This window comes from Oncorhynchus kisutch, linkage group LG25 (genome assembly GCF_002021735.2).
Source record: "Oncorhynchus kisutch isolate 150728-3 linkage group LG25, Okis_V2, whole genome shotgun sequence".
NCBI lineage: Eukaryota > Metazoa > Chordata > Actinopteri > Salmoniformes > Salmonidae > Oncorhynchus > Oncorhynchus kisutch.
This window is the reverse complement of record NC_034198.2, coordinates 26,481,779-26,504,375: the sequence shown is the minus strand read 5'-3', so window position 1 is coordinate 26,504,375 and position 22,597 is coordinate 26,481,779. Positions and strand designations below refer to the sequence as shown.

General features: G+C 39.6%; 1 protein-coding gene across 1 annotated transcript; it reads left to right on the top strand.

Annotated features, from left to right (window-relative positions):
- The first annotated feature begins 2,945 nt into the window (after positions 1 to 2,945).
- Positions 2,946 to 22,533, top strand: ifngr1l1 (interferon gamma receptor 1-like 1). Its single transcript, XM_020460377.2, has 7 exons — positions 2,946 to 3,216; positions 14,551 to 14,671; positions 14,949 to 15,124; positions 15,362 to 15,522; positions 18,323 to 18,491; positions 18,708 to 18,829; positions 20,636 to 22,533. Exons 1-7 carry the CDS (start codon positions 3,150 to 3,152, stop codon positions 21,020 to 21,022), a joined length of 1,203 nt encoding a protein of 400 aa, XP_020315966.2. The 5' UTR covers positions 2,946 to 3,149; the 3' UTR covers positions 21,023 to 22,533.
- The last annotated feature ends 64 nt before the right edge of the window (positions 22,534 to 22,597 follow it).

Here is a 22,597-nt window from a genome sequence, read left to right as displayed (position 1 = left end):
GTTTTTTTTATAAGAAATTCTCGCCGATATGAAAGATAAGGTCCTTATACTTCAAAAACCACACCACAAGCGATGCATGTTAATGTTCAGATGGAGTGTTGCAACTCTTAACAAAAATATATATTTTTCCCCCTACAGAAGATGCCTTCGTCCAATGACTCTTACGTGTAATGTAACGGTAGTAAGAGTCATAATCAAGGGCCACCTAGTTAACTAGCTCACAAGACTAGCTAGCCCGACTAGCAAGCTATCTTACAAACACAAAAATATTGCTAATCTACAACAAATCAGTCTGATATAATATCAGTGTTATACCAGTAAATCAAATCAAATCAAATTTTATTTGTCACATACACATGGTTAGCAGATGTTAATGCGAGTGTAGCGAAATGCTTGTGCTTCTAGTTCCGACAATGCAGTAATAACCAACAAGTAATCTAGCTAACAATTCCAAAACTACTACCTTATAGACACAAGTGTAAGGGGATAAAGAATATGTACATAAAGATATATGAATGAGTGATGGTACAGAGCGGCATAGGCAAGATACAGTAGATGGTATTGAGTACAGTATATACATACTCATCTCATATGTAAACAAAGTGGCATAGTTAAAGTGGCTAGTGATACATGTATTACATAAAGATGCAGTAGATGATATAGAGTACAGTATATATGTATACATATGAGATGAATAATGTAGGGTATGTAAACATTATATTAGGTAGCATTGTTTAAAGTGGCTAGTGATATATTTGACATAATTTCCCATCAATTCCCATTATTAAAGTGGCTGGAGTTGAGTCAGTGTGTTGGCAGCAGCCATTCAATGTTAGTGGTGGCTGTTTAACAGTCTGATGGCCTTGAGATAGAAGCTGTTTTTCAGTCTCTCGGTCCCAGCTTTGATGCACCTGTACTGATCTCGCCTTCTGGATGATAGCGGGGTGAACAGGCAGTGGCTCGGGTGGTTGTTGTCCTTGATGATCTTTATGGCCTTCCTGTGACATCGGGTGGTGTAGGTGTCCTGGAGGGCAGGTAGTTTGCCCCCGGTGATGCGTTGTGCAGACCTCACTACCCTCTGGAGAGCCTTACGGTTGTGGGCGGAGCAGTTGCCGTACCAGGCGGTGATACAGCCCGACAGGATGCTCTCGATTGTGCATCTGTAGAAGTTTGTGAGTGCTTTTGGTGACAAGCCGAATTTCTTCAGCCTCCTGAGGTTGAAGAGGTGCTGCTGCGCCTTCTTCACGATGCTGTCTGTGTGGGTGGACCAATTCAGTTTGTCTGTGATGTGTACGCCGAGGAACTTAAAACTTACTACCCTCTCCACTACTGTTCCATCGATGTGGATAGCGGGGTGTTCCCTCTGCTGTTTCCTGAAGTCCACAATCATCTCCTTAGTTTTGTTATAAAGAATACAGTACATCACATTTGTTTTACTTCACTTGAACTAAAAAAATAAAAATAAAAATAGGAAGTCCACATTAATTACGATTCGCTGCGAGGTTATTTTCCTGACACCACACTCCAAGGGCCCTCACCTCCTCCCTGTAGGCCGTCTCGTCGTTGTTGGTAATCAAGCCTACCACTGTTGTGTCGTCCGCAAACTTGATGATTGAGTTGGAGGCGTGCGTGGCCACGCAGTCGTGGGTGAACAGGGAGTACAGGAGAGGGCTCAGAACGCACCCTTGTGGGGCCCCAGTGTTGAGGATCAGCGGGGTGGAGATGTTGTTGCCTACCCTTACCACCTGGGGGCGGCCCGTCAGGAAGTCCAGTACCCAGTTGCACAGGGCGGGGTCGAGACCCAGGGTCTCGTGCTTGATGACGAGCTTGGAGGGCACTATGGTGTTAAATGCCGAGCTGTAGTCGATGAACAGCATTCTCACATAGGTATTCCTCTTGTCCAGATGGGTTAGGGCAGCGTGCAGTGTGGTTGAGATTGCATCGTCTGTGGACCTATTTGGGCGGTAAGCAAATTGGAGTGGGTCTAGGGTGTCAGGTAGGGTGGAGGTATAAAGCTACCTTAATTAAGATGTTAGCTATAAATACAAAAAAAAGTTATACTATTGAAAATCTGCCAGTCAAATGAAGCCTAACAAGATGTGAAAATGTGCCTCGTTGATTGGGGTGAAATCTGCACAGCGTTCACAATTGGCTCAGAGCAGAAGAGGGTGTGCCACGATTAGCTGCCTTCAAGGTACTGCTGAGAACAAAAGTTCCTCTGTGAGATTTGTGACATAAATGCACAATTTGAGCTACTCCAGGAAATGGACTTTGCATGTTAGCTAAATGCTGCCCCTTCTATTAAACATCTCAAGTTGAAGGCCGAGCAAGATGCTGCAGGCAGTCATTAGCTACAAAGTTATCCTTCCAGGACCGGCCCTGGGCATAAGTGACAAAAACTCACTTTTTCCATGGGGGAGGTGGGGGGGACAACGACTCCGTAGGGGTTTCAACTGTTAGAATAGTAGAATACACAAAGTTCAATTTCGAAATTTGGTTGTGTATAAGCAATTTTCCTCCTGTTATTTCAGTCACTGATAGTCACTCAATTAGCCATGTCAGCTAACAATTGCAGGAAATTTGTTTCAAAACTGCAAACATTTTCTCTCCACACCATGGCAAAATGGATGGAATTGCAGAAAATTAGCTGTAAAATGGCAAAATGTTATTTCTTTCCCATGGTAAAATGTGTAGAATTGTAGAAAACGTGCTTTAAAATGTTATTAGGGCTCCCAAAAGGCTCGGGCCATCCCTGACTGTGTGCAATTTTAAAATAATCGGTTCAGAGACATACATCTGGTGAAATATAAGTAATTATTGGTACCAAGATTGTATTCGAAATGTGTACTTACACAAAGATTGACATTTCACCTTTGATCCTCGATGCATAGCTATTTGAAACTTAATCACGACGCACTGCAGCATCATTTCGCCGCACGTGACTTTTCCTATTCCTGTAAAAATGTGTAGTAGGCGGGTCTGGTAGTTGCGACAGGAACAGTTCATTGGAATTTGTTAACTGTGTAGCCTGCGGTTTGTCTGTATGTTTTAGTTAGACAGACAAAAGGCGCTCAAATAGGTATAGCCTATTCATATGGACATTCAGATACACTTCATATAGTTTTACATAGACACGACAACATTTGAAAATGGCCTGGGTAAGGATAGTCCGCATTTCCCTGATCTTGGTTTTAAGCCAACAGGTCGTCACTTATGGTAAGTCGTTTTTGCCCTAAAATAGTTTGCTTTAAATGACGCATTGATTAATCAATTGGAGCTGATGTTACTGTAAGTATTTAGTACAGTATTCCTGCTTAATTCTTTCAACAACATAATGCAGGCTATAGGCCACTGTACAATATGCTAATGTTCTTGGAAATGATATAGCTATTCCAAAAGTATACTCGATATATAAATATATTGTAGATTTCTTGGCCTAACACAGTCTGTGGCCAATAATGTTTAACGTTACCATGTTTTGTGCTGCTAACGTTACCATGTTGTGCTGCTGCCATAATGTTGTTGTCATGTTGTGTTGCTATCATGCTGTGTTTTCATGTGTCACTGCCATATGTTGTTGTCTTCGGTCTCTCTTTTATGTAGTGTTGTGGTGTCTCTTGTCGTGATGTGTGTGTTCTATATTTCTATTGTATTTATTTTTTTGTCCTAGCCCCCGTACCCGCAGGAGGCATTTTGCCTTCTTGTAGGCTGTCATTGTAAATACGAATTTGTTCTTAACTGACTTGCCTCACAAAAACAGGTGTGCCGAAAATCTTCCCCCAGACAAAATTCCCCCCACCTCTTCTAATTTCCTTAATTTTGAGTCAAATACTTTCTATAGAACAGACTTCAATTAATAATGCATGTATGTGTGTTATATTAAACAGAGGAGGGAGTAAAATGTTGGCAAGCAAGAAACATTTCAGAACAACTATGGCTGAATTATTATCCTTACACTCTAAAATATACTAGTCGAATAAGACCTGGGAGAGATGACGAATTTTGGCAAAGAGATGTATTTATAGATTAATAAAAATCAGTAGGGGATTTAGGTACGGGCGGCATCTTGGCAGTCGCGGCGGTGAAGGGGCGTCGTCCAGGGCGCCATATAAACTAGAACCGCTACATACACTTGAAACAAATAGCCAAACCGAAAATTGCAGACAAAAATACTTTCTGCTACTAAGATCAGTGAAATGTAGGCTAAACTGACAACGGAGTGAATAGCAGAAATCTGAACTAGCAAGCAAGTCGTAGCAATGAAGAACGCGAAGGGGGAGAATTCTAGCAGGGGGGAGATTTTTGGGCACAACACCGAAACCTCTCAGTTTTGGAAAGTTTTCTTTCCCGAACCTATTTGTTCAGAGATCCTGGCGTTACATTTTTTTTCTTCAGTTTTTGCAATATAAAAAGCGGTCAAAGTTCATTCGTGTTGCCTCTTTGTTAATTTTCCTGCCCCCACAAAAAAATTATAATGTGAAAAAGTAGATTTTCAGACTGTACCTAATATTATAAGAGTTGATTTAGGTTGGGCCTGCCCAGGTTTATGGTTTACGCAACATTGTAACCTATGTTTGAGAACCAACATCTGCTCTGATAGACATGAGCCTGCAACTCTCATCTCTCCAGTGTTGCACTTTCATTTCCTATAGAATCATATCCATGTGAGGGATTCTAAATGAACTGCAGCACCCCTGATAAATTGAAATGTACTTCAAAAATTGTACTGATATACAGTTCATATAAGGAATGAGTCAATTGAAATAATTTAATTAGGCCCTAATCTATGGATTTCACATGACTGGGCAGGGGTGCAGCCATGGGTGAACCTGGGAGGGCATAGGCCCACCCACTTGTGAGCCAGGCCCACCCACTGAGGAGCCAGGCCCAGCCAATCAGGAGTTTTTTTCCCCACAAAAGGGTTTTATTACAGACAGAAATACTCCTCAGTTTCATCAGCTGTCCAGGTTGCTGGTCTCAGACGATCAGCAGGTGAATACGCCGGATGTGGGGGTCCTGGGCTAGTGTGGTTACATGTAGTTGCCGGTTGGACATACTGCCAAATTCTCTAAAACAACGTGGGATGATTATTCTGTTTAATCCGCTTCTTGATATGCCACACCTGTCAGGTGGCTTGATTATCTTGGCAAAGGAGAAATGCTCGTTAACAGGGATGTAAACAAATTTGTGCACAGAATTTGAGAGAAATAAGCTTTTTGTGCATATGGAAAATGTGTTTACATCCCTGTCAGTGAGCATTAGGGCTAGGATATTGATGGATTCAAGACAAGGTCCTTTTTATGGATATCTTTCTGAGTTTGTCAATGTGAAAGTACCTGCCATTTCGATCATTTGTGCAGTATAAAAAAAATATGATTACCGCAGTCATGTAAAATGACAGAATTGCATGACATTCGTTTATATAAAGCCAACATTTTCCAAGGCCCTTGGCTACTAAAAATGCTCCCCTTGTTTGCAACTTCTGTATGTGCCTCTACTCTACTGCTCTATGCCACTCTAATGCAATGATATGCATGCAATGCTTGATTATCACCCCCTCTTGCACTCACTTTTTGTTTCTGCATCTCCCAATTTACAGATTAAGCACTGGCTGTACATGTGGCTTGGTGTAGAGAAGGGACATGCTCTCCCGGGGGTAGTGTAGCGACCATAATCCAACACCTAGTGACCTCAAGAAGAGTTTTGGATCTCTTGGCGTAACGGCTGAGATGTTGGGTTGACAGTTGCTGGACCCGGGTTTGAGTCAGGACTAACTCCTGATTTCGCTACAATATTGTCAGTCCATGTGTTTTCTTTTATTCAGGCATTGGACTGATACACACAAAGTTGTCCTTAAAGTAGTCAGTTGTTGACAATAAATAAGGTGCTAGTTCGCAAGTGGTGAGCACTGTTTATTGTCAGTTGGTTTTGGCATTCTGTTTGTATGCCAGTAGCCTAAGTCAAGTTTTTTGTTCCTTCAACCTCAGTGGGGAAACTCATTGTAGATTTCACACTTACACCACAGAGAAAATCACAGTTAAAATAGACCTCCCTGATTTGACACATGCCTATCTTCATGTGTGGGTTACTACTGTACCCTCAGTAGGTTTTTATGGAGTGGTTTATGGAGTGTTTTTTTTCCAACACCGATACCAATTTATTGGAGGACCAATAAAAGCCGATTCCGATTAATCTGCAGATTTGTATATAAATGACAATTACAACAATACTGAATGAACACTTTTTTTTATTTTAACTTCATATCATACATAAATAAAATCAATTTAGTCTCAAAATAATTAATGAAACCTGTTCAATTTGGTTTAAATAATGCAAAAACAGTGTTCAAGAAGAAAGTAAAAGTGCAATAAGTGCCATGTAAAAAAAGCTCAAGTTTAAGTTCCTTGCTCAGAACATGAGTGCATATGAAAGCTGGTGGTTCCTTTTAACACGAGCCTTCAATATTCCCAGTTAAGAAGTTTTAGGTTGGAGCTATTATAGGAATATACCTTTTGACTATTGGATGTTCTTATAGGCACTTTAGTATTGCCAGCCTAATCTTGGGAGTTGATAGGCTGGAAGTCATAAACAGCGCTGTGCTTCAAGTATTGCTAAGAGCTGCTGCTGCCTACCACCACTCAATCAGATTGCTCTATCAAATATCAAGCTATATACTTAATTATAATAAACACACAGAAATAAGAGCCTATGGTCGAATCCGGAAACAATCATTTCGAAAACAAAACATTTATTCTTTCAGTGAAATACTGAACCGTTACATATTTTATAGAACGGGTGGCAACCCTAAGTCTAAATATTACTGTTACATTGCACATCCTTCAATATTATGTCATAATATTGTTTAATTCTGTCAAATTAATTACGTTCTTTGTTAGGAATAAATAGCCTTTCAACAGTTCGCAACAAGCCAGGCGGCCCAAACTGTTGCATATACACTGACTGCTTGCACGGAACACAAGAGAAGTGACACAATTTCCCTAGATAATATTGCCTGCTAACATGAATTTATTTTAACTACATATGCAGGTTTAAAAAATATATACTTGTGTATTGATTTTAAGAAAAGCATTGATGTATATGGTTAGGTACATTATTGCAATGATTGTGCTTTTCGCAAATGCGCTTTTGTTAAATCATCATTTGGCGAAGTTGAAGTAGGCTCTGATTCGATGATAAATTAACAGGCAACGCAGAACAAGCTAGTTAACCTAGTAATATCATCATCCATGTGTAGTTAACTTAAGGTATAGGGGGCAGAATTTTCACTTTTGGATAAATAGCGTGCCCAATTTCAACTTCCTGCTACTCATGCCAAGAATATAAGATATGCATATTATTAGTTGATTTAGATAGAAAACACTCTGAAGTTTCTAAAACTGTTTGAATCATGTCTGTGAGTATAACAGAACATATGTAGCAGGCAAAACCCCAGAGGACTAGCCATTCAGATTTGTTTTGTTTTTGAGGTCTGTCTGTTCAGTGATTTCTCATTGGGAAACAATATTTCTTAGGCACTGGTTTGCAGTTCCTACCGCTTCCATTGGATGTCACCAGTCTTTGGAATTTGGTTGTGGTTATTCCTTTGTGCAATGAAGAAGTACGGCCATCTTGGAACTGGGTAACACTTTTGAGTGTTGCGCAAGACTTGAAAAGTAGCGTTGGGTTGTTGTCTTCCTGTATTGAACACAGATAGACCCGTCTTCAATTTGATCGATTATTAACGTTTAAAAATACCTAAAGTTGTATTACAAAAGTAGTTTGAAATGCTTTGTCAAAGTTTACAGGTAACTTTTGAGATATTTTGTAGTGACATTGCACAAATTGTAAGCTGTTTTTTTTCTGGATCAAACGCGCCAAATAAATTGACATTTTGGATATATATGGACAGAATTAATCGAACAAAAGGACCAATTGTGATGTTTATGGGACATATTGGAGTGCCAACAAAAGAAGCTCGTCAAAGGTAAGGCATGATTTATATTTTATTTCTGCGTTTTGTGTAGCGCCTGCAGGGTTGAAATATGCTACTCTCTTTGTTTACTGTTGTGCTATCATCAGATAATAGCTTCTTATACTTACGCCGAAAAGCCTTTTTAAAACCTGACATTAGCTGTATTCACAACGAGTGTAGCTTTAATTTAGTGTCTTACATGTGTGATTTAATGAAAGCTTGATTTTTTTATATCATTTTATTAGAATTTGCCGCATTGCATTTTCCCTGGCTTTAGGCCAAGTGGAACACTAGCGCCCCCTATCCTAGAGAGGTTAACTAGTGATTATGGGAAGGTTTAAACATTTTTTTTTTTTTTTTAAAGATACGTTTAACTTGTTATGACTGCAATCCCGATATATCGGGATAAGTGTCATCAACAACCGCTGAATAGCATAGCGCTACATTCAATAAATATTACTACAAATATTTATATTCATGAAATCACATGTGCAATATAGGAAAACACAGCTTAGCCTTTTGTTAATCCACCTGTCGTGTCAGATTTTGAAATTATGCTTTTCAGCGAAAGCAATCCAAGCGTTTGTAAATTTATCGATCCCACTACAAAACATTAAGTACACTTAGCATCAGGAAGCTTGATCACGAAAATCAGAAAAGCAATCAAATTAATCGTTTACCTTTGATCTTTGGATGTTTTCACTCACGAGACTCCCAGTTACACAACAAATGTTCCGTTTGTTCCATAAAGATGATTTTTATATCCAAAATACCTCCGTTTGTTTGTCGCGTTATGTTCAGAAATCCACAGGAAAGAGCGGTCACGACAACGCAGACAAATTCCAAATAGTTTCCGTAATGTCCACAGAAACATGTCAAAGTTTTTTATAATCAATCCTCAGGTTGTTTTTCAAATATATAATCGAAAATATATAAACCGCAAATGTCTTTCACAGTAGGAGAGGGAAAAGCAATACCTATCCAAATTTAGTTGCGCGAGCAAAACTTATGTGACCACTTGACGCGACGTTATCGTTCTGGCTCATTTAAAAAAAATAAAAGCCTGAAACTATGTCTGAAGACTGACACCTTGAGGAAGCGATAGGAAAATCTGGTTCATATCCCTTTAAATCCAGCGAAGGGAGGCTATGGAACATGAAGTTTTCAAAATAGAAGCCACTTCCTGTTTTGATTTTCCTCAGGGTTTCGCCTGCAACATCAGTTCTGTTATACTCACAGACAATATTTTGACAGTTTTGGAAACTTTTTAGTGTTTTCTATCCAATACTAATAATAATATGCATATATTAGCAACTGAGACTGAGGAGCTGGCTGTTTACAATGGGCACCTTTTCATCCAAGCTACTCAATACTGCCCCTGCAGCCATAAAAAGTTAATGCTAGCTAGCAACTTACCGTGGCTCCTTGCAGCCACAAGGTCCTTTTGATGCTGCACTCACGTAACAGGTGGTCAGCCTGCCACACAGTCTCCTCGTGGATTGCAACGTAATCGGCGTCCAAAAAGGCAGATAACGGATTATGAAAACTTGAAATCGGCCCTAATTAATCGGCCATGCAAATTAATCGGTCAACCTCTATTCTAGTGTGTTTGTGCTCCACAGAACAGAGGACATTGCCTTTCCCCTACTCTAAAGTAACATTAATGTTGTGGAACTAAATCCGGAAGTGTATTTCCCCAAAACGGTGCAGATGCTGTGTGATGAAATGTTTAGTGGTGTAAAGTACTTAGTAAAATACTTTAAAGTATTTTACTATTTCTATTATTGACCACTTTTACTTTTACTTCACTACGTTTCTAAAGAAAATGTACTTTTTACGCCATACATTTTCCCTGACACCCAAAAGTACTTTGAATACTTAGCAGGACAGAAATGGTTCAATTCATGCACATCCCTGGTCATCTCTACTGCCTCTGATCTGGCGGACACACTAAACACAAATGCTTTGTTTCTAAGTGTTGGAGTGTGCCTCTGTTCATATTTATTTACAGATAGCCAATCATACCATCTGGTTTGCTTAAAATAATATTATTTACTTTTGATACTTTAGTATATTTAAAACCAAATAGTTTATACTTTTACTGAATTAGTGTTTTACTGGGTGACTTTTACTTGAGTCATTTCCTATTAAGTTATCTTTACTTGTACTCAAGTATGACAAGTGGGTACTTTTTCCACCATTAGAAATGTCCAATCGTTTGTAATACCACCTCTGTATGTCCACTACATACCATACACAATGGCCCACTGGAACATGAGTAATTATTCTGTAATCTTTTTTATCCAGGCTTTATGTCCAATTCCAAATATTTCCCTTGACATTAATGTCATTTCCTTTCTGACTTCACAGGCTGATATTTTCCCCTTCTTTAGCTTATAGTGCCAGGCTTCTACTGCAAGTGAGATGTTTTTATTTAAATTTAATTGAACCTTTATTTAACTAGGCAAGTCCGTTAAGAACAACTTATTTACAATGATGGCCTAGGAACAGGGGGTTAACTGCGTTGTTCAGGGGCAGAATGACAGATTTTTTTACCTTGTCAGCTCATGGATTTGATCTCGCAACCTTTCGTTTACTGGCCCAATCCTCTAACCACTAGGCTACCTGCTGCACCAAAATGTTAGCTTCCCTGCAATCACTTACAATACCCTCTTATGTTGTGCTGGAAGATTTATCGGTTTATTTAACTTTTACACAATGCAGCCCATATCTTGAATATTTCCCAGCAAACTTAAAGCTGAAATATGTACCTTTTTGGGCAACTGACCAAATTCGCATAGAAATGCGAGTTATAGATTGGTCATTCTCATTGAAAGCATATCTAAGAGGTGTCTATTCTATGTGCTCTATTTCTATGCTTCCAGTTCTTAGGTTTCCTTTTTGTGTCTTTTACTTTTGGTTTTGTACACTAGCTTCAAACAGCTGAAATAACAGTGAAGTACTGCTGTGTTCTGTTGAAACATTTCAGACATAGTGTTCAACATCAGACATAATGATCCCCAGAGTTGTTCAGGGAAATAAAAAAACATTGTTTTGTGGATCTCCCTGTTACAATTTTGATCTGAATCAGTTTTCTTTTAATTGATACAGACGAGTATGCTTTACCTGTGGATTGAGTTTAGCAAAAATTCCTTTACAAATAAATAAGGAGCTAGGTCGGTCGGTCGATCGATCATCAATCTGTATCTGCAGTTGTGTCTGAAAAATAGTAAAGGCTGAACCGAGAGTACAATGTAGAATGGGCACTATTACAGTTATATTAGGTGCCAATGGCAGACAAGGTTTATTCAGATAATGGTTCGCTACACCACGCTCCTCTGTATTGATGGCTCACAGTAAAAGTGAGTGTGTATAAGTGGTTATATTGAAAATAATAGAAAGGAATAACCATGATTATAGGCTTACATACAATATACAGGCCCAGTGGAGGTATAAACTAAATATACAAAACAGACAGAATGACCAGGTGAATCCAGATGAAATCTATGATCCCTTATTGATGTCACTTGTTAAATCCACTTCAATCAATGTAGATGAAGGGTAGGAGACAGGTTAAAGAAGGATTGTTAAGCCTTGAGACAATTGTGCCATTCAGAGGGTGAATGGGCAAGACAAAATATTTAAGTGCCTTTGAATGGTGTATTGACACAAACCAGCTGCACTGCTGCTGAGTTTATTACTCTCAAGTTTCCTGTGTGTATCAAGTATGGTCCACCACCCAAAGGACATCCATCCAACTTATCTCAACTGTGAGAAGCATTGGAGTCAACATGGGCTAGCATCCCTGAGGAACCTCGTAGAGTCCATGCCCTGATGAAATAAGGCTGTTCTGAAGACAAAAGGCGGGGTGCAACACAATATGTCTGCTGCAGAGGAACAAGAGAGCCATTTGAAAACAAGTTTTTATTAGTCATGGAAATGAAAGTTCTGAAAACAAATTGGCTCCCCATTTTTTTAAAGATGGAGAACAACCTTTAAAGGGAAAATACTGCCGTTTTGGTGCAGGTACAGCCAACTAGCACAAAAATGATATTGTCAATATGATATATTATCAAACATAATATCCCAATATGTAAATGTATGATCCCCCCCCTCCCCCTTCACTACAGTACACGATAGCATGAGGATACAAAAGGTTGCAAATGTACATAAACACGGCTATTAAAGCTACTATGTTTATAATATACAGTATATTCATTTCAAATTTATTTTTTAAGAACTCTGTTTTTGCCATAGTCCTCATTGGCTTCCATGCTTTTGAAACGAGATCTTGTCCAAGGACGTCAGACACAAGCTTGGTTAGAGATGGTTGCTAAGCAACGGAGTACTACGATTGGTTGCCCAAATATTCTGGGGTGGGGCTTGGTAAATTTGAATGACTGGCAGTAAGGCTTAATCCTGATTTTACTTATGCAGGAAAATAAATGTTGTCATAATTATAAATACAGTTTATACATGTTTTATACACATTTTCTGTACAAATAGATTTTAGAGGCTATGTAAACAGACCATAAATGTAGTTTTTGTTTCCTTGGAAAAATGTATGCTATTATATGATACAGTATCAGTACTTGTTGCATTTACAACTTGTCTAATCTTCAACTGATTTCAGCCAGTGTGTGGCTTGATTACATTGTTTGAATGGAATGTTGGCAAATTGTCAGTTCATCTAAATTATTAATGGAATAAAACTAAAACTGGCTAGCTAACAAGCATAGTGCAGATAAATGATTCAATTTCCTTATTTTACACTATCTTATCACAGCACTGGCAAACCATGTTTGACCAACTCCCTGCCCAAAATGGCTGACCTTTATCCCATCATAAGAAGGTTCATATCCATTCTAGTATTTTAATGCCTAATTCTATGGGCCAAACTCTCAAAATACATTGCTTCGGGACAAAACAATCAGGAAAACACCAGAAAACATGGCATCTGGGTCATTTCAGCAAGCCATGACACTCCCCATCTCAAATTATTCTGAAATTGTTTCTGCTGTTAGAAACCACTTAAGATTAGCATCCCAGAAACATTATTTTGTTGAAATTTAATTTGGTCTCTGAGAAATTAAGCTAATTGATTGCACGCAAATTGTCAACTTTAAATGATAGGCTTCACATATTGAACAGCTTATAGTACCCAACATCCGATTTGGACCAAACTTATTCTTGCAATTGACTAAGACATAAGGAATCAAACAAAATTGTCAAAACCCATTCACGGACCCTCCACACCTCACTCCAATCCCAACCCAACAACCAGTATACAGTATCAGTTCTCTATGTTTGACAAGTAGTATGGAGCTGCAGCTTGGAGTATTGCTTCTTCACCATTTGCAAAACACTATACAGTGTGTGTTTGGGACTTTTACCATAGAAGAACATTAGTGACCATAACATTGAACCATTTGGATCTGCTGTAGCCAAATGGTTTGCTTGTTCACCAGAAATGGTCTAACTAATCCATACCTTTTCGGAGAGATTAAAGCACACACAAGGGTGTTTCCTGGACACACAAAAAAGCCTAACAACATGACAAACTAAATTGCTTTCATGCTTCAATTGTGAGGATGACCATACAATCTATTTCCATCATGAGCAAAAACTATTGGTTTTCTACCCAAATTTGCAAAGAAAAGGTTGTGATTTAATAAACACAATAGACCAGCCACATTAAAAAATGTGTGGTGGTAGTAGCGAGAACAGCAGCATCTAGTGGGCAAAACTTGGTACTTCCACACTAATTTATAGTAAACGATGTAAGCAACTTCAATGGCTAATTTCTCTGAACTGGGAAAAAACATCACCGAATGAAGAAGCAATACTCTAAGCAGCAGCTCCATACTACTTGTCAAACAGAAAACCGATACTGGCTGTTTGGGTGGGGTGTGGAGGGTACGTGGGTGGCTTTTGATCAGTTTATTGGATTATTCATGTTTTACTCATTGTTGGTATAACGTATGGTCCATTATTGAAGATTTTATATGAATCCTATAAATTTAAAATGGCCAATTTGGGTGCAATCAATAAGCTTAATTTCTGAGATGAAATATAATTTGAACTAAATGTTTTTATTTGCCCCGCACCCCAAGTTTTCTGAGCTAAAATAAATAAATAATAAATCAATGTTTTGTTGTTGGACAAGACTGTAAAATCTCCAATTTAGAAAATCTGTTCCCAGGTATTCCCACACATAAATAGAGAGGCATATGTAGTCAAGGTTTAAATCATGGTTCTGTTTTTGTCAAGTACTATATCTGTTTTTCGGATTCTTGCGGTCATTTTGAAGTGCACAAATGATTTATAACTATGTTTTGGTCCCCTTAATATTCGCTCAAGAAAACATTGGCCCACAACTGACTGTAATTGGGGACCCCTGGTATACAGGTTATTGTTGCAACATCACTTGGATAGATTTAATTGCTAGTATGTTATGCTGTTGATAGATATAGCACAGTTTTTTTTTTTTTTACGTAGTCATTTATATGGTAATTATACAACTCTGTCTGGACTGAGCTTGTTGATTCGGACTGACTTTCTACTATTTTATCCTACAGTTCCTCCTCCCGTCAACGTGAGCCTCATCTGCCACAATTTTCACAATGTGATCTATTGGAACTACAGTGAACCATCTCTGCAGCCACAGTTCAATGTGGAAATGACAAGAAAATATTCTGGGTAGGTGCTGCAGCACCTAAGAGGTTTCTTAATCTCTCACCAAATAGGGCCTATGTTATCCAATGTAGGTTAAATAGCCAGTGAATATTATTTAAGTCTTTCTTGCCACAATTTCAAGTAGAAATTGGAAAATTGACATGCACTGTCAGACCCATACAAATGTAAAGTCCTGTCAACAGGTCTTTGTCAGCTTCTCCATTGTAATTGTGAACTAACATTTTAGTCCAAATCAGAGGTTGCCACTAACCCACAACAATTGTTTTCCTCTTTCTTTCAGTGCTGCCTTGGTTTGTTCAAACACTTCCCTCTACCACTGCGATGTCTCCTCATTTACCAAAGTAATAGAAGAGGGCTACCGTTTCATATTGACTGCTGTTGGACAGAATACCAATTACTCCGAAATTTCATTCACCTACGATGATACAATGTATCCAGACCTGGTGGATGTACAGTGTAAGTTCTCACACTGAGCTAACCAAAAGGTGAATTATGGGAACAATGTTATACAGTATGTAGTGATTGAATTGGGGTAGTATCTTGAAAGGGTTTGTAAGTACACTGTATGTACTGCAGCACATGTAGCATTTCTTTGTTGATCTGACCACACAATGCTCCGAGCCGGGAGATTTTGAACATATTTTCTGACCTCAGATTTCTTCACAAAGTAATGGTATTTTGTGTGTTTTTTAGGCTCATTGGATTTCCCACCTGTCAACATCTCTGCTGTATCTAATCAAATGATCAAAGTTCAATTCATTCACCCATTTCACATCTACAAATATGCCATCATCAAAAATGAAAGACCGGATCATAAGGAATTTGATTACATGGTTGTCGCAGAAGATCACTTGGTGAGAACTGCCGGAAAATTATGACTTAAATGACTGGGGAGCACTTGTAGAAGCTGAGATTTTTCACATGTACAGTTGAATTCAGAAGTTTACTTAAATTTAGGTTGGAGTCATTAAAATTGTTTTTTCAACCACTCCACAAATTTCTTGTTAACAAACTATAGTTTTGGCAACACCATGAGACCACGCAGCCGTCAGACCGCTCAGGAAGGAGACACGTTCTGTCTCCTAGAGATTAACGTACTTTGGTGCGAAAGTGCAAGTCAATCCCAGAATAACAGTAAAGGACCTTGTGAAGATGCAGGAGGAAACGGGTACACAAATATCGATATCCACAGTAAAACGAGTCCTATATCTACATAACCTGAGAGGCCGCTCCGCAAGGAAGGATCCAATGCTCCAAAACTGACATACAAAAGCCAGACTACGGTTTGCAACTGCACATGGGGACAAAGATTGTACTTTTTGGAGAAATGTCCTCTGGTCTGATGAAACAAAAATGGAACTGTTTGGCCATAATGACCATCGTTATGTTTGGAGGAAAAAGGGGGAGTCTTGCAAGCCGAAGAACACCATCCCAACCGTGAAGCATGGGGGGTGGCAGCATAGTGTTGTGGGCGTGCTTTGCTGCAGGAGGGACTGGTGCACTTCACAAAATAGATGGCTTCATGAGGGAGGAAAATTATGTGGATATATTGAAGCAACAGCTCAAGACATCAGTCAGGAAGTTAAAGCTTGGTCGCAAATGGGTCTTCCAAATGGACAATGATCCCAAGCATACTTCCAAAGTTGTGGAAAAAATGGCTGAAGGACAACAAAGTCAAGGTATTGGAGTGGCCATCACAACGCCCTGACCTCAATCCTATAGAAAATGTGTGGGCAGAACTGGAAAAAGCGTGTGCGAGCAAGGAGGCCTACAAACCTGACTCGGTTACACCAGCTCTGTCGGTAGGAATGGGCCAAAATTCACCCAACTTATTGTGGGAAGCTTGTGGAAGGTTACCCAAAACGTTTGACCCAAGTTAAACAATTTAAAGGCAATGCTACCAAATACTAATTGAGTGTATATAAACTTCTGACCCACTAGGAATGTGATGAAAGAAATGAAAGCTGAAATAAATAATTCTCTATAATTCTGACATTTCACATTCTTAAAATAGGTGGTGATCCTACCTGACCTAAGACAGGGAATTTTTACTAGGATTAAATGTCAGGAATTGTGAAACTGAGTTTAAATGTATTTGGTTAAGGTATGACATGCTATTCTATAGAATTATTTCTCCATAATTAATATTACCCGATTGAGCTAATCATGTAAATGTAATTAACTAGAGTCGGGCACCACAAAATAATATTTATAGAGCTGTTATCTCCTGAATAAACTCTTAAAGACCTAGTAATATTTTACATCAATAGCAGTCAATATTAATCGTCATCTTAATTCAGTCTCATCTGAAAGTTGTAAATTCTTAGTTATCTGTATGAACCCTGGCTAACAAGTTGAACCAGCAATACAAAATTGGGTTTAATTATTTATTTACTAAATACCTAACTAATCACACAGAATTACACATACACATAATTAAATCATAACTTGATTACAAATGACATCATAAAGGAAAACGTCCCTAGCTGGCGGAACAGATATGACAGCTTGTTACACAAAAGAAAAGGGGCCGGGTTTGAGTGAAAGAGCGGGAAGACTGAGGAACAAAGGGCGGAGCTGTGCTATCGTAAATACAGTATCTTATGCATTCTAAATTACCGCCCATTTGGAAAATGCAATAAATATTTACTCTGAGCTGCGCTTCGGTAGGTTGGTGGTAGATGGAAGGCCATGTTGCCCAACCGAGTCCTTTGAAGAATGTCTCTGCTGGTAAATTGAATACGTTGTAGTAACGTCATTGTGTGGTAGACGGGATACTCTGTCTGTTCCTTCCTAACCCTCGTTTGCAGCGGCTGTTGCTAACTCAACGGCTAGGAGGTATCACTTCTGTAGTGAATAAGAGTTCAAAGTTCATACCATTCGCAACCAAAGCTCACGCTGATGTTGGCTTCGTTCTGTAGTTATTATCTGAACCATTCTGACATCGGACCGTCGTCCTCGGAACAGGAGGTTATATTGTCGTCAAGGGCTTATATAGGAAGGGAGAGGAGGGTGTGTTTGAAAAGTTTTATAGCCCATGTCCTTTCACAGGGGCGGGCCTCTGATTGAGCAGAGCCCTATTTTATGAAAACCCAAATCTCACATTTTAGAAGCTAAAATCACATTTCATCCCATCACGAATAATTTCATTTTCAAACATTTAAATTGAACAACAATTCCATGTGAATCTGATAAACTCTACAGTGGAAAGTCTACACAGAGGTATGTCATCTTATCTTTGATGAGAACGTCTCAGATGACAACCGAACTGACATCATATTCATTAAGTACCACCGCATATGTTCAATTGTTCGGATTACCAGAATATAGTTCATTTCCCCCCACCTTCTGATGTTCCCAGAATCTCTATGTTAACCAAGGGTTTTGCAAATGTAACATCAGTAGGGTAGAGAGAGGAAAAAGGGGGGGAAGAGGTATTTATGACTGTCATAAACCTAGCCCCAGGCCAACGTCATGACAAACTTCAACTGTATCTACCTGCTGCAAATTGTTTTCACTTGCAAGCAAAGCAGCCTTATTTTTCAAAAGGAAACACATTTATATCCTTCAAATATAAACGTTTGCATATTTATTTTTATTAACATTGTTATAGTATAGCCTAAATATATTCCTTTTTTTTCTTATTTTTCCCAGAAACAACACAGCTTTGCCTGCTCTTACAAGCAACACCATGTGTGTGAGGCTGAAATACCAGTCGATGAAAAGATGGATAGGCACTGCGTCAAGATGAAAGGAAAAATGAACAATGTTCATGTCTCAGCTCACCAGAACATATGCATTGAGGGGAAGCATGGGGATTCCGGTAAGACTCTTAATTTCTCACATGATGGATGCGTCAAAGTCATATTAGCTCTAAACCACATCTGCTAATATCTGATACGTCCTTTGAAAGTTGTATTTGTCTGTATTGTCATATTATGGCTGATTTGATCAGCAAATGCTCAATTAGAACACTGTACAGTTTTGAATGTGAAATCAGTTTGACTGTCAGTCTAACTGCTGGACTTGTTCCCTGTAGGTCCTAGCTACACTGCCCTCTACATTGTGATCCCTATCGTTGCCATAGTGGTGATTGCGTTCATCGTGTGGCTGATATACAGTAAACTGACAAGCGGCTCATTCCCTCAACCAAAGATTTTGGTGTGTTCAGCCTTTCAACTGTTTGGCCTGCACTGCAGTGGATTTAGTCATAAAGCTACTACATATACAGTCCTGGCCAAACGTTTTGAGAATGACACAAATATTAATCTCCAAAGTTTGCTGCTTCAGTGTCTGTAGATATTTTTGGCTGATGTTACTATGGAATACTGAAATGAAATGCTTGTAATTATACAAGTGTCAAAGGCTTTTATTGACAATTACATGAAGTTGATGCAAAGAGTCAATAGTTGCAGTGTTGACCCTTCTTTTTCAAAACCTCTGCAATCCACCCTGGCATGCTGTCAATTAACTTCTGGGCCACATCCTGACTGATGGCAGCCCATTCTTGCATAATCAATGCTGGGAGTTTCAGAATTTGTGGGTTTTTGTTTGTCCACCGCCTCTTGAGGATTGACCACAAGTTCTCAATGGGATTAAGGTCTGGGGAGTTTCCTGTCCATGAACCCAAAATATCGATGTTTTGTTCCCCCGAGCCCCTTAGTTATTACTTTTGCCTTATGTCAAGGTGCTCCATCATGCTGGAAAAGGCATTGTTTGTCAACTGTTTCTGGATGGTTGGGAGAAGTTGCTCTGGGAGGATGTGTTGGTACCATTCTTTATTCATGGCTGTTTTCTTAGGCAAAATTGTGAGTGAGCCCACTCCCTTGGCTGAGAAGCAACCCCACACAGGATGGTCTCGGAATGCTCTACTGTTGGCATGACACAGGACTGATGGTAGCGCTCACCTTGTCTTCTCCGGACAAGCTTTTTTCCAGATGCCCCAAACAATTGGAAAGGGGATTCATCAGAGAAAATGGCTTTACCCCAGTCCTCAGCAGTCCAATCCCTGTACCTTTGCAGAATATCAGTCTGTCCCTGATGTTTTTCCTGGAGAGAAATGGCTTCTTTGCTGCCCTTCTTGACACCAGACCATCCTCAAGTCTTTGCCTCACTGTGCGTACAGATGCACTCACACCTGCCTGCTGCCATTCCTGATCAAGCTCTGTACTGGTGGTGCCCCGATCCCGCAGCTGAATCAAATTTAGGAGACGGTCCTGGCGCTTGGTAGACTTTCTTGGGCGCCCTGAAGCCTTCTTCACAACAATTGAACCACTCTCCTTGAAGTTCTTCATGATCCGATAAATGGTTGATTTAGGTGCAATCTTACTGGCAGCAATATCCTTGCCTGTGAAGCCCTTTTTGTGCAAAGCAATGATGATGGCACTTGTTTCCTTGCAGGTAACCATGTTTGACAGAGGATGAACAATGATTCTGAGCACCACCCTCCTTTTGAAGCTCCCAGTCTGTTATTTGAACTCAATCAGCATGACAGAGTGATGCCCAGCCTTGTCCTCGTCAACACTCACACCTGTGTTAACGAGAGAATCACTGACATGATGTCAGCTGGTCCTTTTGTGGCAGGGCTGAAATGCAGTTGAAAAGTTTTGTGGATTCAGATCATTTGCATGGCAAAGAGGGACTTTGCAATTAATTGCATTTCATCTGATCACTCTTCATAACATTCTGTAGTATATGCAAATTGCCATCATACAAACTTTGGCAGCAGACTGAAAATGTATTAATATTTGTGTCAATTCTCAAAACTTTTGGCCATGACTGTAGACTAGATTATAGTAATACAGAGAATTTCTACAAGGTACCAACATGTGCTCTCCTGAAACTGTGTGTCATGTTCCTGTTGGAGTATATGCTACTTCCTGCAAACACTGTCTCAACAATAGCACATGAAAAACATATTTCACCCACAGAATGTTTGACTGATTAATGTCTATTCCCCTCTGGTAGGCTTCCATACTGTCACATATGGGTTCAGTTAGGTCACTTATGCTCCCTGAGAGAGCCATCCTGAGTGAGGTACAAACAGGTGGCTCCCCCCTGCTGCAGACCCCCATGGAATCTTTGCCAGATGAGACCCTCACAGTCTTCAGTACCCCCCAGGAAGAGGTCCTCCGCCTCCCCATTGGACTGAAAGACCAGGAGAGGAGCGGTGGGGAGGTCATGTTGCCTAACGAGGGGTCAGGCTCTTCACTGCAGGTAACGAGAGAGTTGGGACTGGAGGTGAAGAGCGACAGCTCAGATAAGCCAGACTATGACTTCCCCCATAGACCTGTGATTATTCCTGTGATAGAGGAGATGAGTTCTGGGGACACTGTTACAGGATACAAAATCTGAGTTTCTCAAGAAAAAGGATGATAATATTTTATAAATGTATTTAAACTGGGAAATCCCGTTTGAGACCATTGTGCCATTTTACAAGGGCAGTAACATACAAAACACAATCATGAAAAACAAACACATTTGTCTTTGCACATGCTCAGCTACCAATCATTTCCCTGTTCCTCTCACTATTTAGGTAGTCTATGGTGGAGATAAAGAGGGTAATCAAAGGGATGGCCTTCATTATGGTTTTTCCAATTCATCACTTGGGACTGTTGCTTACTCAGGGGAACCAGGGATAGACCATGTGAAACCCAAGTGGTACATAGTGGTATTGCATGTTCAGAACAAGTTTTCTTTTAAATGTCCTCATTCCTGACCTGCATGCCCTATTGGCATGTTGAATTTCATTAGGCCAAATTTAAGACAGTTCCTATAGCATCTTTGTACAAAAAAACCAAGTTCCTTTTATCCAGATATTATTTTACTGTGCCATTCATGTTTTCTAAGGTAGCAAGGGAATATAAGGGTTGGGAGAGCAGAATGAATATATTCAATAGGTTATTGTCTTGTGCTGTGTATATTTGTTCTATTTGCACTTTTACATGGCTCTCATGCATGTACAATGTTCTAAAATATTATTAGGAACATGTCCTATTATATTCCGAATAACACGTTATACCAATGCAAGGGGATTGCTATGGTGGTGATGATTTCTGTTGTTGCTGTAATTTCTGATGCCTTGCTTAGATTCCGATATGGAATTCATCTTACTATCCAAATGCATTGTATGCAGCCATGGTTAGAGCGTTGGGCTGGTAATCGAAAGGTTACTGGATCGAATATCCGAGCTGACAAGATGAAAAATCTGTCGTTCTGTCCCCTGAGTAAGGCAGTTAACCCACCTTTCCCCGGGTGCCGAAAACATGGATGTCGATTATGGCAGTCCTCTGCACCTCCCTGATTCAGAGGGTTTGGGTTAAATGCTTTAGACACATTTCAGATGAATGCATTCAGTTGTACTATTCACTAGGTATCCCCCCCCCCCCCCCCCCTTCCCTCTACAGTTGTAGCCCATTTAACGACGAGAAAGCTGAAGAAAACATGGACAATATGCATACTTTCTTCATGAAACACCATTTTCCACCTCCATGATCGAGTGGCAAATGCCTAGGAATGCTACTTCCTGATGTTGCACCCCGCGTTCAGCCTAGGGTAAACAACAGACTGCTGCAACCTGATTGGCTGAACGTGATGTGCAACATCCGGGACTAACATTTAGCCACTATCATGGTGGTGGAAAATTGTTTCATGAGGAAAACATGCATAGTTTTCCTGTTTTTATCCGCCTTCTCGCCAATAAATTAAGGAGGAAATCGAAGCCTTTGCAGCCTGAATGGAGAACGTTTTAGGTATGAACCTGTCCACAGGGGATACAAGTATATTGCCAGCTGCATTTGGAAGGTAAGATTAACTCAATATCGCCATCTGCGGTCTTTAGATTACCTCATACCTAATAATTTAGGTTTTTATTGTGCACATCTGTATATTGTATTTTTCATATAGCTGCAATTATCTTTTTTAAAATAA